Genomic DNA, 14816 nt, shown 5'->3' with positions numbered 1-14816 from the left:
TGGTTCATTTCTTGGACTTGATGGTCTTCAAGGTCTTTTCCAACCTTAAAAATCCTATGATTCTATGATTCCTTGATTCTACAGTTTCATGAATCTATGATTCCATGATTCCAAGCATATCGAAGTTCAATTCAACTCTCACTGAAGTCAACAGATACCAATTTTTCCTCCAACATTCCAGCTTTTTTGCTATACAGAAGGACATCACAGAAGCAGCCCTTCCATCACTCATTAATTTATTCCCTAGGACCAGACAGTTTTGTGCCCCCGATATTACACTTTATGACAGATATTCCCATTTTTGTGACAGGCTCTTCCCTGAAGGCACACAAAAATGAATCAACTGCCGGGGCCAACGTCAGAATCGTTCCCTCCCTCCACCCCTCCTGACATCAGCAGAGCCTCCCCCAGGAAACCACAGGAGCAGCTGGGTGGTGCCTGTTTGTCAGGAACAGGCAGGGAATACTGGGAAAATCCTGATCAGAGGCATGTCCTGGATAGTTCTGGTGCATCCCAACAGCTCCATGTCCTGTGCCACGTGCAGCCCAAAACAATCTTGTGCTCAGTTCCCAGTACCAACCACACATGGGCACACTGAGGATATTTTTTATTAGACTTACCAATATATTGGATTTAAAACATCTCCCCTGACTTACATGAAAAAGCAGGGTTTTTTTTCATGGAAATCACATGTTCCTCAAGTGCCACCTGCTGTACTGACTGAAGCAGAACACAGTGAACTCTTCCAGGATTTCACAGCCTTGTTCCAAAATCCAGCACTTCTCCAGCAGCAGGGAAACACATGTTCTGCCCTTCCTGACTATTATGGACATTCCCTAAGTGGGAATTTGTTCCCAGCCCCTGTGGCACAGCAGATGCCCCAGCATGTTTTTCTACACTAGTTTATACTTCTATAAATAACCAGCAATAACACTGTCACCTTGCCTCATGATGTGATAAAAACCAGCTCCATACCCAGATTCCAGATGATTTTTTCACAGGATGTGGTTACAAGAAGGAGAGGGAATAAAAATTGCCAGGAAAGTAGCATTTGCTATAAATAAACATATTGCATGGATGTAATTAGGTAATGCTGGTCCATCTGAACACAGCAGATCTTGGCAGGTCATTCCCAGTCAAAAAAAACAGGGAAGAGGGATCAGAGGTGGTTTGGAAGGAGCTACCAAGAGAGCACTGTGTCCAGCCCGGGCACACACAGGGAACAAGGAATGGTGCCCCATCACTGACACAAACCCACCAGCAAATCATGGGATGGGTCAAAATAAAAGAATATTTATTTAAATAACGAATTTCCTTGGACACTCTAACATCAATAGTTATCCCAATGTGTCATTCAAATATTGGGAAATGGTTCTTCCCAGAGGGTGGTTGGGCACTGAACAGGCTCCCCAGGGCAGTGGTCACAGCACCAAGGCTGACAGAGCCCAAGGAGCATTTGGATGATCCTCTGGGGCACCTGGTGTGACTCTTGGGAATGGGCCTGTGCAGGGCTGAGGGTTGGACTCGATGATCCATGTGCGAGCCAGCTCAGGATGCTCCATGATTCTGTGATATTTGGAATGCTCTGTCTGTTCCTATGGGGATTTCACTGGGGCCACCACAGAGGGAAACCAGCCCCAACCTCACGTGTTCTCTGGGGGAAGAACCTTTTTCTGAGATCCAACCTAAACCTGCCCTGACACAACTTCAGGCCATTCCCTGGGGTCCTGTCCCTGGTCCCCACAGAGCAGAGATCAGTGTCTGCCCCTCCTTTTCCCCTCCCAAGGAAGCTGTAACTGCAATGAGGTCTCCCTTCAGTCTCCTCCAGCTGAACACACCAAGTGCCCTCAGCTGCTCCTCACACGGCTCCCCTCAGAGCCTTTCCCCATCTTCGCTGCCTTCCTTGGAATCCTGCAATGGTTTGGGTTGGGAGGGACCTTAAAGCCCATCCAGTCCCACTCCCTGCCATGGGCAGGGACACCTTCCACTAGACCAGGTTGCTCCAAGCCCCGTCCAACCTGGTCTTCCAGGGTTGGAGCAGCCACAGCTTCTCTGGGCAACCTGTGCCAGGGCTTCACTACCCTCTTCTCCCCAGTATCCCATCTGACCCTGCCCTCTGGCAGTGGAAGCCCTTCCCGGTGTCCCTGACCCCTGTTCCCAATTCTCTCTCGGAGGTCCTTTGCTGCCCCCCTTCTCCCTCCGCCAGGGGGCGCTCGCGCTCCCACCTCCCTCCTCCCGGGTTTGAGGCGTCCGCGGCTCTGCCTGACAGAAACAGACGCGGTGTGGGCGCGGCGCGGGTGCAGGCGCGCCGCGGGCAGCCCGGCGGCGCAGGGCCCGGGTCCTTCGCTCGGCCCGGCCCCGCTCGGCCCGAGATGGCGGCGAAAAACTTCCGCGTGAGCGACGGGGACTGGATCTGTCCCGACAAGAAGTGAGGGAACGGGAATGGGAGTGAGAATGGGAACGGGGAATGGGAACGGGAACGGGGACTGGATCTGTCCCGACAAGACGTGAGGGAACGGGAATAGAAATGAGAATGGGAACGGGAATGGAGAATGGGGAATGGGAACGGGGAATGGATCTGTCCCGATAAGAAGTGAGGGAACGGGAATGGGAATGAGAATGGGAATGGGAACGGGAACGGGGGATGGGAGAGTGGAATGAGGACTGGATGAGGGACGGGGAATGGGAACAGGACCAGGAACCGGGACGGAAGCGCGACCGACCGACCCACCGGCAATGGGGCAGAGGATGGGAACGAGACCGGGAATGGGGCAGGGAGCGGGAGCGGGGCAGGGGGAACCGCCGGCTCGGGGGTGTCACAGCCTTGGCCAGGTAGGGACTGAGCAATTTCGCGTTGGGCTCGGGACAAATTGGGTTAAATTGGGCCACCTTCGGGTTCGATCCAAGGGGTCCGAGCCCCCCGTGTGCCATTCCCAGCGTTATTAATCCACTTCCTCGTGATCTGTCCCGTCCCAGGTGTGGGAATGTGAACTTCGCCAGGAGGACCAGCTGTAACAGATGCGGGAGAGGTGAGTGCCAGGACAGAGCCCTCCTCCCCCTCCACTGCCGCCCCCCTAAAACAGCGCTAAACCTTCCCCTTTAGCCCCGGACTGTCTGAGAGCCCTTTGTTCCCTTCCCTCCCCAGAGAAGACGACGGAGGCGAAGATGATGAAGGCGGGAGGGACAGAGATCGGGAAGACGCTGGCAGAGAAGAGCCGGGGGCTGTTCAGTGCCAACGACTGGCAGTGCAAAACGTATGGCCCAGACACCAAACACACCCTGGGGGGCTGTGAGTCCTTGTGCTACTGACACCAGAGAGCAGACCCACAGCAGGGGGAAGCTGTGGGGGTGCCTCTCATTGGCTGCACAGCACTTCAGTAATGTAGCAGCAAAAGGATTTAAATGTCAGGACTGCACAGGTAACAGGGCAAGTTTGTCCTTGATAAGCTGAGACACTTCCCAGGTTTGGAGGGAATGTGGAGATTGGAGTAACACCCCCATTGCAGGGCAAGGAGCTGCCTTCCACGTGAGGGTGGTGAGGCCCTGGCACAGGTTACCCAGAGAAGCTGTGGCAGCCCCATCCCTGGAAATGTCCAAGGGCAGGTTGGACAGGGCTTGGAGCAATCTGGTCTGGTGGAAGGTGTCCCTGCCCATAGCAGGGGGTGGGACTGGATGAGCTTTAATGTCCCCTCCAACCCAACCCAGTCTGAGATTCCATGAAGTTCCCTAAATATCTAATGAGCAGAGATTATCACACAGGTGAAGGCCTGGATGTTTCTCCAAGCCATCAATTGAAAAAATTAAGTTCTGTGTTAGAGAATGACAGTCAAACATTCTGGTTATTTGAAAGGTGCCTTCTGGGTGCTGTAAGAGGGGAAATGCAGAGGTGGAAGCAGAGAACCAGCTGTGCACTGGGGCATGACCACAGAGTGTGTCCAGAGAAGGGAACTGAGCTAGGGAAGGGTCTGGAGCACCAGGAGCAGTCGAGGGAGCTGGGGGGGCTCAGCCTGGAGAAAAGTAGGCTGAGGGGGGACCTTATCGCTCTCTGCAACTCCCTGACAGGAGGGTGGAGCCAGTTGGGTTTGGGCTCTGCTCCCAGGGAACAAGGGACAGGAAAAGATGAAACGGCTTCAAGCTGTGCCAGGGAAGGTTCAGGTTCGATATTGGGAAACTTTCTTTTTGGAAAGGGTTGTCCAGCCCTGGCACAGCTGCCCAGGGCAGTGGTGGAGTCCCCATCCCTGGAGGGTTTTAAAAGCCATGTGGATGTGGCACTTGGGGACATGGGTCAGTGGTGGCCTTGGCAGCGCTGGGGAACAGTTGGACTCAATGGGCTCACAGGGCTTTTCCAACCCGAACTATTCTGTGATTCCATGACCATTATTCCTATGGTAGCATTTTTGTTAACTCAACTGAAGTGTGGATGCACTAGTTAACAAATAACGAGAATTTTTAATGCTTTTTGTGTAGTCTTGCCTCTGTTCATGTGCTTGCCCACCTGCCTGATGATTGCACATCTTTCCCCTGATTTGTCCAGTACAATCACCTTCCAAAGTGTCTCATCACTTCACCTTTTTATTTCCAACCTGAACAAAACGTTTCTTACTCCTGTTTTGTTCCTTTTCCCCTGAAGGTGTGGCAATGTGAACTGGGCCAGGAGATCAGAGTGTAACATGTGCAACACCCCAAAGTACGCCAAGCTAGAGGAGAGGACAGGTGAGATCTGTGTGGGTTAAATCCTGAAATTACTGTCAGAAAATAACTTTGTAAATCAGAATGGAAGTTAATAATTTCACAGCTAGGTTCTTTGCCATGATAAGTTTCAATGGTGTGTGAAGTGATGGTTTCATGTGGAAAATCAGGGAATATTCAGCTTAAACCGCCTCCATGTTTGATTTTGATGCCAGGACATTTGGGACCAATGTTTTATTCCTGTCCCAAAGGCCTGGAGTGTGTGTGGTATCCACGTGCAGAGGGCTGGGCTGTCCCAGGGCAGGTTTGAAGCTCTGCAGATAAGGCTGTTATCTCCCCAGGAGGGCTGGTCACACCAGGACTCAGTTTCAGCTCCTCCTGCACGAACATGAGCCCAGAGGTAACTGGAGCAGGATCTCCTTACAGCTCTCTGACACTGTTCCCTCTGCATGTGGGATCAGGCAGGGGATTCAATGCATAGAGTGGAACACGGCAGGGAACTTAATGCACAGAGTGGAACACAAATGCATAGAAAAAATAGAAACCTGGAGAAGAGCACAGAGCTTATTATTCAGAAGGAAAAGCAATATTTTAATATTCTTATTTATTTTTGTAAAAAGGGTAAATATTAAAGAATATAATTTAATTGTATTTCATATAATTATTGTGATGTACAATTTATTAAAGTATTTATTAAATAATTTATTGAAGTGTTTAATAATTAAATTGATAAAATACTTCCAGTGGAAGTTGTCCCTGCCCAGGGCAGGGGGAAGGAATGAGAAGGGCTTTGGTCCCTCCCAGTCCAAACCAGTCTGGGATTCCCTGATACTTAGTATTTAATGAATTCAATTGGAGTTCTGCTGTCCTGCAGAGGACATTGGCAGACACGTGCAGGACACCCAGCACGTTACACACTCTAGCAGTAAATTACAAAGTCAGCTGAAATGACAATGAGCCCTTGGAATTTTCCACTCCATTGTGAAAAAGAACAGGAAAGGAATGGAAATATTCTTAAGGCAAATTTTAGCAATTGTACAACTCTGTGCAGCTACATATACATATATATATATGTAAATATACACACGCACCCCCATTGTGTTCCTCTCACTCCTTTCCCAAGTTGGCTGCTCTGAGGTGGGATTCCAGTTTTTGAGGATGGTGCCCTTTATTCCCAGCCCTTGGAGACACTGCAGAGCACTTTGGGAAGCTGGTTGCTTATCACAGCTGTAATCCTGAAATAGTTTTTATTTTTTTTCCATTCCTTTAAACGTTGTTGCTGCTGTGCTGGTTGTGTGTCTTAACCCATTTTCTCAATTAGGTTTCCGAGGAACTGTATTTAATAAACGTGTGTGGGAACAATTCATGTTCCTCCTGAGATCCTATTACGTCCTTGTGGCATATTTATAATTCCATGAAGGCTTCCAGAGCCTCTGTGGAAGTTTATGGGTTTGATGCAGCTGAATTTGGTGCAGCTCAAGGGATTGTCCTGTTTTATCCCTTTTTAAAGGCTACGGAGGAGGATTTAATGAACGGGAGAACGTGGAATATATAGAACGGGAAGAATCCGATGGGGAGTATGATGAGGTAAGAGAAGGGGTGCAGGGATTACTCTGGAGAGACCCGTGTTGTGCCAGATGTTCAGCAGTGTTTTCTAAGGATATTCCATAAAATTAAAATATAAAATGTTCAGATTTCCATTCATCTTCTCTGTTGATTCTAATTGTCCCCAAGACAAGCATCTCTCTCTCTTTCTAAAAAGTTTCTTCTTGCTAATTGATGTTTCATGATCCTCCCCTTTCCCTTTGAGCAAGATCTTATTTTAAATTGATGTATATTTTTTTTCTTATCCAAGTTTTATCACAAAATACAGTTGGTGAATATTTTTTGATCAAATCATATTCTGATGGCATTAAAATGTTGTAGTTTGGACGCAAAAAGAAAAAGTACCGAGGGAAACCAGTGGGTCCTGCGTCCATCCTGAAGGAAGTGGAAGATAAGGAATCTGAAGGGGAGGATGAGGAGGATGAGGATGAAGATCTCTCCAAATATAAATTGGATGAGGTAGGATGGTTATTTTTAAATTAATTACTTTTTAATCATTATTATAGTGGGGAAGGTCTGGTCTGTATTTTTAGCTGTCTTTAGAGAAGCAGCCCTTGGAATAACAGTGCCCAAAGCTGCTGTAAAAGATGAGCATAAGCTCTACTTTGTTCTAAATACCTGCATCCAGAAATGTATAACTTCTCAAATCATAAATTGTAAGCTTATCTGAGATCAGAATCCAAAATTCCAATGTCTTTATTTGGAACCTTTATGTGTGGTTACCATATATAGGGAATGCTCTTGAGTTTTCTTCTTAGGCTTTTAAAAGCACATCATTATAAAATGAAATAAAATATTCAGGTTTTTTTTCATCTTTGCTGAAATATATGAGCATCACTTATTGGGTTGTCCACATCTTCGGACAAAAATTCCTGCAGAGACGTGTGCATATGGCTGTGTTTTGTACATCAGTCACCAAATTTTGCATGTGAACCCAGTCTCTGCAGAATTGGCAGATTTGGTTAACTTTGGTTATAGATAAATATGGATAAATATGAAATATACATATATAAATAGACATTTATAAATATAAAATATGCATGTGTAAATATAAAATAGGCATATATAAATATAAAATATACACATAGATATAGATATATATACAGAAATAAAAGTATATATATAAATCTTTGGTTACTGATTTTGAGTCTGAAAACTCTTCCAGACACTCATTTAAAGTGCTAAAAATGTTTTTTCATTAACTTCATTAAATAACAAAAAATGAGATTTCATGTGGGGGTTTTGCGGAGGTTTTATTACGTTGAAACACAAATTTTCAGTCACTCCTTAAAATTTGGAGATCTAAATAAATTCAATTTAATTTTCAAAGGTTGGAAAACAAAAATAAACCATAGAATAAGTACAAACCACTAAGTGAAGAAAAAATAAAGCCATTCCTGAAGTGTTTCCTGTCTGTGCCTTTCCCAGGATGAGGATGAGGACGATGCTGACCTGTCCAAGTACAACCTGGATGCCAGTGAGGAGGAGGACAGCACCAAGAAGAAGAAGCCCGCCCGGCGCAGCCGCTCCAAGTCCCGCTCGTCCCACTCCCGCTCCTCCTCGCGCTCATCCTCTCACTCGAGCTCAAGGTCCAGGTCCAGGTAAACGGGTACAGGTCCAGGGTAACGCCAGGCAAAATGTCAGTATCTAACTTCCTTCTTTACTTGTTTTTCTTGATTGCCTTACAGTTGTAGTTAATGATGTGAATGATTCTGTGTACAGGATTTACGAAGGGGGGACGATGCTCTCTCTGCCCTCTGGGGAGGCCTTGTGGGTCTTGTTGCTTGTTTTAGTGAATTTAAGTTGATCTTTGATGAAATCCTCCAAATAATTTTAAAAATAGAACTTATTTTCAGGTTTTTGAGGCTTGTTGGCCATGTGTGGTTCAGTTGTTGAACAGAGGGTGGCACTGCTGGAATGGGAGGATGTGGCAGAAGGGGCAGTGACGGTGCAGTCCAGGCAGATTCAGTGAAAGGATGGAATTCCTGGGAATAAAGACAAGAAACTTGAACTTAGTTTGATGGCAAGTGACAAAGCTTAAAGTACAGTGGCAATGTTATCAGAACCTCTCCATCCTGGAATTGTTCCAGGCCAGGTTGGATGGGGCGTGGAGCACCCTGGTTTAATGGAAGGTGTCCCTGCCCGTGGCAGGGGGTGGGATGGGATGAGCTTTGAGTTCCCTCCCAACCCAAACCAATCTGGGATTCTCTAATAATACTGAAGGTTTATGTGGGACCACACAAAGCTCTGCTTAAGGCAGACTTAAGTTCTATCATTACTCTTTACATTCAGTAATAAATGAACAGTTCAATTGGTGCTCTGTAAACATGTGATGGAAATTGTGGTGTAGCTTTTGAGCTGCCCTATAACTAATACAAGGAGAATCTGATAGGTTTAAGACCTAAAATATGTACTATCTCACAGGGTTATACATAAAATTCATATATATATAAAGTTCAAGTTTCTTCTAATCTTCCCAGGTTTTTAACTGCCTCTCTCTGCTCTCACTGCAAATGTGAAGTAAAAAGTAGTTTGTCGTAAATTTCAACTTCCTGTTGAATATTTTGCTTTTGACTGCAGTTAATGGAAATAACAGTGGCCATTTGTGGATACTCCTCTGTGGTTTTAAAAGGGTTTTAATGTATCTTCTAGTTAGCATGTGTTCACACTGCTGGTGTTCTGCCCAGTAAAGTGAGAAAGCCATGGTAACAGTATAAACTGAGAGATTAAGAGCAAGTAGAATATGTTTTTCCTGAAAATACTATTAGAATTTGATTGCAAAGCCTCCTTTTACAATGATTGCTGTGAGTCCTCTGCCATTGTTACATATCTCTTGTGGTTTGTGCTTTAAAAAAAATCCATCAGTGAAAAATTGGAACGTAGTTTTGGTCAGTTACAAGTCATGTTAGATCTGGCTGTGTTTTAGCCCCAAATTAACTACTTAATTTTTAATGCAGGGGAAAATCTTTATGTAAATTAGAAGCTGATTACAAAATGCTTGTGAGAGCTGACTGGGGGAAAAATCGAGCTGGCCTTTTCTAATGCTCTTATCTGCTCTACTTTTCAAAGAAACTGATGGTTTTCCAATTAAGGCACAAATTGAGGCACTGACTTCATGAAATAATTAATAGATAAGCAGTTATTTCTTTTTTTCAAGTAACTGCAATCCTGTTTAATTGTTGTGCTTTGTTTTAGGAAACACAATCTAAAGCTGACTTTATAAATATTTAATGCATCGTCTTACTATGTTAACGTATCTGGTTTAAAATGTGCTGTGGTGATATGGGGGGGCAGGAAGAAATTGTCACCTTAGCAACTCAAACTGTGTTGCTGCATCGTGTCTCTGCTCAGAGAGCAGTTACTCTGCTAAATGCGAGTCAGACACTGGAAAAAAGTCTTCCATGTTGTTGCAGGTCCCATTCAAGGAGTTCTTCCAGTTCCAGATCAAGATCTCGTTCCAGTTCCAGAGAACAGTCTAGATCTCGTGGGTCGAAATCCAGGTGAATGAGGTACCGCTCTGTCCTTGCAGAGAGGAAAGGGCAGAAGGACCAACCTTGTTGAGTTCATCGTAAAGTTGTGCTGGTCAGAGAAACATTAACTTGTTTTTATCTTGGAAGTCAGAATCCCTGGGGTCTCTGCACGAGGCTGTTGCCACCACAGATGTGTTTGTGGAGAAGGCGAGGTTTTGGTGGAAGAGGTTAAGTCTAGCCTAAGCCAGCCGAGCGGACGCCACAGATCTGCAGTGTGGAGGAAGAAGGATTTGAGTGCCTGGTCCTGCTCCAGGCATTTTGGGTGCTTTTATTGTTTCCACTTTGGCTGCTGGGTGTAGAAGAGAGTTAGAAATTGCACTGTACTTGTGGTGTTGTGTTTAGTGCTAATTCCATACCTTCCACGAGGCACTGTGGCCGTTATCCTTATAAACTTGGGGGATGTGTGAAAGATTGATGGCAAATGCTGTGAGGAACTGAGTGCAGTTAGAGCTGAGTTCTGTAGAGCTGTCACTGAGCTGTGCAGGGCAGAGTAACAGGAGCACACTGGAGGTGTCCTTGCACATTGGCAGAACATTCCCTGTGTAATGGATCAAGAACTGTCCCTTTTCCATGCATGCAGAGAGAGAATCCTAAAACTCTAAATAAGGAAGCTTGAGTTGGGAAGAAGGATCACAAATGGTACCACCACCCTTTGGTGGCAGGAGCGTGCTGTGGATTGTCACGTGAGGGTCAGCACAGGATGGAATCCGTGCTTTTGGGAAGAGGAAAAGGGTCCCTGTGCCCCCACTAGAGGCTGAAGGGGCTCCTCAGCTGAGCTGGATTGTTTGAGGTGCCACATGGCCATTTACAGAGTGTCCCCAGCACATTAGCTTGGCATTTTAGGTATTTTATGTCATTTTGAAAGGACAGTTTAGGACTTTTTAGCTCTTACTTTTTCCACAAGTGTTTTTTTCCTTGGTTTTTTTTTTAGAAAGCCAAAGTGATTTTTGAGTGCTGTAAGTTAAGATGGTTCGTTTTAATTTTTTTATGTAAAAATTACTGTATTCTAAGACTTTTTTAAAAATATTTTTACTATATTCTAAAAGGCTTTTTACATTATTTTGGTGGAGGAAGATTTCAATCTCTACACAGATTTATTCTGAGATTTGTAAATATACTTTCTGAATTTTTTACTGTTTTAGTCAAATCTCCAGTGTGAAATATCCATTAAGATATGAAATGAAATGGGATTAAATGAGCTTTAGATCTCTGGGGTTTTTTTTTGCTTTGTGAATTTAACTGCTGAGGAAGGTCCTTACAGAGGCAATTTCCTGGCCCAGTCTCCCAATGCTTTTTTGTCAAAATGGGTCATTTTGGTGAATGCTGGGAAAAGCTTTCCAAACCGTTGGTGGCCCATTTATCAAGAAACACTATTTAGCAAAATTTATTCAGAAAAGTACCTGGCAGAAGTTTTATTGGCAGAACTCAGGAGTAAGTATGGAAGCCCCCCCCATTTACTTTACAGAGCACTGGTGTAGAGTAGTGAATGTTCATGAAAACTGTCTCTGTCTGTTCTTTCTTTGTGCTTTCTCTGTGATACCAGAATTAAATCTGATTTATTTCTTAATCAATAAAGATCCAGCTCCAGGTCCTACAGGGGGTCTTCCACCCCAAGGAAAAGATCTTACTCAAGCTCTCGCTCCTCATCCTCCCCCGAGAGAGGCAAGAAGAGAAGCCGCTCTAGATCCTCTTCATCTGGTGATCGCAAAAAAAGACGATCGAGATCACGGTCACCCGAAAGGTTTGGGTTTATGTAGAATAAGAATGGGTGTATTGAAATGTGTGATTTTTTATTTTATTTATTCTGAAGGACTGAGATTCACTGGGAAGGAATTGAATCTGATCAGTTATTCTGATAGTAAAAATAGTTTTCTCACTTCCCCTACTCTTACTTCCTATTAAACCCTCTGTAATTGTTTTTTTTAAATTATTTCCCCCCCCCTCCAATGAAATTCCTCCTGGTAGGAGCATGTTCCATAGAAAGACCTGGCTCACCCTTCTTTCAGTGTGTGAAAGTGTTACTGTGTACATTATTGAATTATTTTCATAAGTAAATACTGCATTTAGAAATTGTATTCTACTCTCAGTATTAAACTTGGACTTTTAGTATTAAATTAGTGGCTTAAAGTTACCCAATAAGGCCCCTATCAGATATACTTGGCTTCCAGCTATTGTAGGATACAGACTGCTCAGAGTAGATGCCAAAATTCATTTCCACTTATTTCTTTGCATGCTTTCTCCATTTGTATCTTGCAGACGCCGCAGATCATCCTCCGGATCTTCCCATTCTGGTTCCCGTACAAGTTCTAAAAAGAAATAATGTATTAAAGCTCACATTTACAAAAAAACCCACCAAAATTCCAGTCAGTGCATGAGACATTTTTAAGAAGTTGGTGTCTTACTTGGTCAGAAGTGCTAAATCTGCTAGTAGAGGTGCATGTCTGTCCTTGCTTTCTGGCAAACTGCAGCTTTGTTCATCCATGACCCAAAACATGAGGTAGCATTTTAAGCCATAAACTCCCCCGGTGGAGGCGGGAGGTTCTGTGGTGTGAGCAGGGGGAGGGTTATTATTTTTAAAGATCAGTTCCTCCATTTCTGGCTCCCTCAGATGTAGGAGCAAGTTGGGAATGTTCTGATCCCGCTCTGCTCCTGGACTAAAGCCGTGTGAGGAGGACTCCCTGAGCTTTGTGTAGCTGCCTCCGGAGCGTGTGATGGAGCTCCCATGGGACCACAGCATAGGGTAGGGCTGGAGTCACCTGGGGACAGTGTGAGGGCTTAGGGCTAAGATTTGTTCTTGTTCCATGTTGAAGTACCAGTGTAGATGGACACCCCTCTCTAGCAATGCTCAGTGCAAAGCAGCTCTTAGACCCCCCCAGTCCATCATGATTCCGTAGAGGGAATTAGCCTTCATTCTTGGGAAGCGAGGATGTTGGAGATAGAAGTTCTTTGCTGCAGCCAGCAAAGAGCCTGTTGGCTGTGGTGGTTTCCTGACCCTGGACTCCATGATCCTTTTACAAATGGATCATTTAGGATCTTCTCCTGCCATGGAGGAGTTTGGAACTAGCTCCTTGGAATCAAGGGAAGCTTCCACAGGCCGCATGTAAAATTCCCTTTGGGGCTGACTAAAATTTTCAAGGTATCTCAATTTTATTTTTCTTTCAAAAAATGAGAATGAATAAACTGTGTGGAAGGTTCTGGCATCTTAAATGTGTTCTTCATCAATCATTCTTTTTTCCTGCAACATAATTTATGGCTTAAAATGCTTTGTGGAATCCATTTTAGTATAAAACTTGGTCTGTCTTGAGCTCCGTTTGGTTAAGAAAGGTTTAAGTCTTCAGTGCCATCACAAGGTAAGTATGGTGAGGAAAATTCGTTTTAAGCAAAGAAAGAGCAATATATCTGCATTTATTTCTGTAGTAAAACTCCCAAACCCAGATTTGCTGCTTTTTTCAGTAAACTGCACAGAAACAAACGGAGCAACATTTAAAAACTCCATTCTGCTCTTTTTTTCCTTTTTTTTTTTTTTCTTTTTGAGACGTCTTTTGGACTGGTCTAGAAGCAAAATGTTTTTGGTGTAGAAGTATTTTGATAATCTTTTTGCAGAAAAAAAAATGCAGTTTCTTTAATGCTTTCTTTTCTCTCTAATTTCGATGCTAAGTGTGTAGGTTGCACAAGAGCAGATTAGTCTGTAACTGTGCCTCTGACTTCAACGTCCAACTACTAAAGTGTACAACCCAGATCAAGTAGACGCTCTGTTGTTAGCATTGGGGTTTTCTTGTGCTTTGTATTCCAATTGTTGCTGTACTTAACAGATGAGGGGGTTTAAAGTTAGCAACTCATAGGCCACAGGCAAAGGAGAACAATGGGTTCATTTGGCTTAGAGAATGTGTAAGGCAAAATGATGCTGTAGACAAGTGTAAATAAAACCTGTGAGTCAACTGTGCGACGAGTGCTTTGTCTTGGGGACACACACACCCCTCCTTGTCACCTGCACTGGCAGGGACTCCATGGCTGGAGTCCCACTTAGCTGGCCAATAGATCGTGTGTTTTCAGATCAGTTCGGTTCTTTACTGAAAATGTCTTTGGCTTTCAACAGCAGTGCATTCAAACTGAGCTTTTACAAAGCTTCAGGGTGTTTCCATAGAAACATGGAATATCCTGAGTTGGGAGGGACCCACAAGGATCATCCAGTCCAACTCCTGGCCCTGCCCGGGACACCCCAGCAATCCCACCCTGTCCCTGAGAGCGTTGTCCAAACACTCCTTGAGCTCTGGCAGCCTTGGTGCTGTGACCACTGCCCTGGGGAGCCTGATCAGTGCCCAGCCACCCTCTGGGGGAAGAACCTTTTCCCGATATCCAGCCTAAATGGATGAAATGCCAGAGTAAGGTTCAGTCTGTCCCTCACCCTGTAAGAATCCTCTAAGTCACTGCTGCCCCATCCCTGAAAGCGTTCAAGGCCAAGTTGGATGGGGCTTGGAGCAACCTGGTCTAGTGAGCAGAACCGGCTGGGCTCTAAGGTCCTTCCCAACCCAAACCAGTCTGTGATTCTTGGATACCTGGTGTCTTTCACTCAAGTATCAGAAAAGCCTTCTTTAAAAGTAAATTTTGAAAATCAAGCACTGATGGACTCCAGCATTCCCTGCACTCTGTGGGCTGTCGGGGGGGGGGGGGGGGATGGATGTTCCATTCTCTGTAAGCATCTTGCTTCAGCTTCCCCAATATCCAACCTGAACCTCCTCTGACACAGCTTGAATCCGTTTCCCCCTGTCCTGTCCCTTGTTCCCTGGGAGCAGAGCCCGACCCCCACGTGGCTCCACCCTCCTGTCAGGGAGTTGCAGAGAGCCAGAAGGTCCCCCCGAGGTCTCCAGTCTGAGCCTCCCCAGCTCCCTCAGCAGCTCCTGGTGCTCCGGACCCTTCCCCAGCTCCACTCCCTTCTCTGGACACGCTCCAGCCCCTCAGTGTGCGGTTTGTGGCGGGACTCGTTCCCGCCCG

At 45.3% G+C, this 14816-nt stretch overlaps 1 protein-coding gene across 1 annotated transcript; it reads left to right on the top strand.

The window, feature by feature from the left end:
- Positions 1-2334: 2334 nt before the first annotated feature.
- On the top strand, positions 2335-13767 carry ZRANB2 (zinc finger RANBP2-type containing 2). Its single transcript, XM_027694356.1, has 10 exons — positions 2335-2428; positions 2977-3029; positions 3146-3254; positions 4631-4713; positions 6200-6276; positions 6616-6753; positions 7723-7895; positions 9708-9794; positions 11401-11565; positions 12081-13767. Exons 1-10 carry the CDS (start codon positions 2373-2375, stop codon positions 12142-12144), a joined length of 1005 nt encoding a protein of 334 aa, XP_027550157.1. The 5' UTR covers positions 2335-2372; the 3' UTR covers positions 12145-13767.
- The last annotated feature ends 1049 nt before the right edge of the window (positions 13768-14816 follow it).

This window comes from Neopelma chrysocephalum, unplaced genomic scaffold, assembly GCF_003984885.1.
Source record: "Neopelma chrysocephalum unplaced genomic scaffold, ASM398488v2 Primary Assembly neopelma1_97, whole genome shotgun sequence".
Taxonomy (NCBI): domain Eukaryota; kingdom Metazoa; phylum Chordata; class Aves; order Passeriformes; family Pipridae; genus Neopelma; species Neopelma chrysocephalum.
This window is presented reverse-complemented; position numbering and strand designations above follow the sequence as displayed.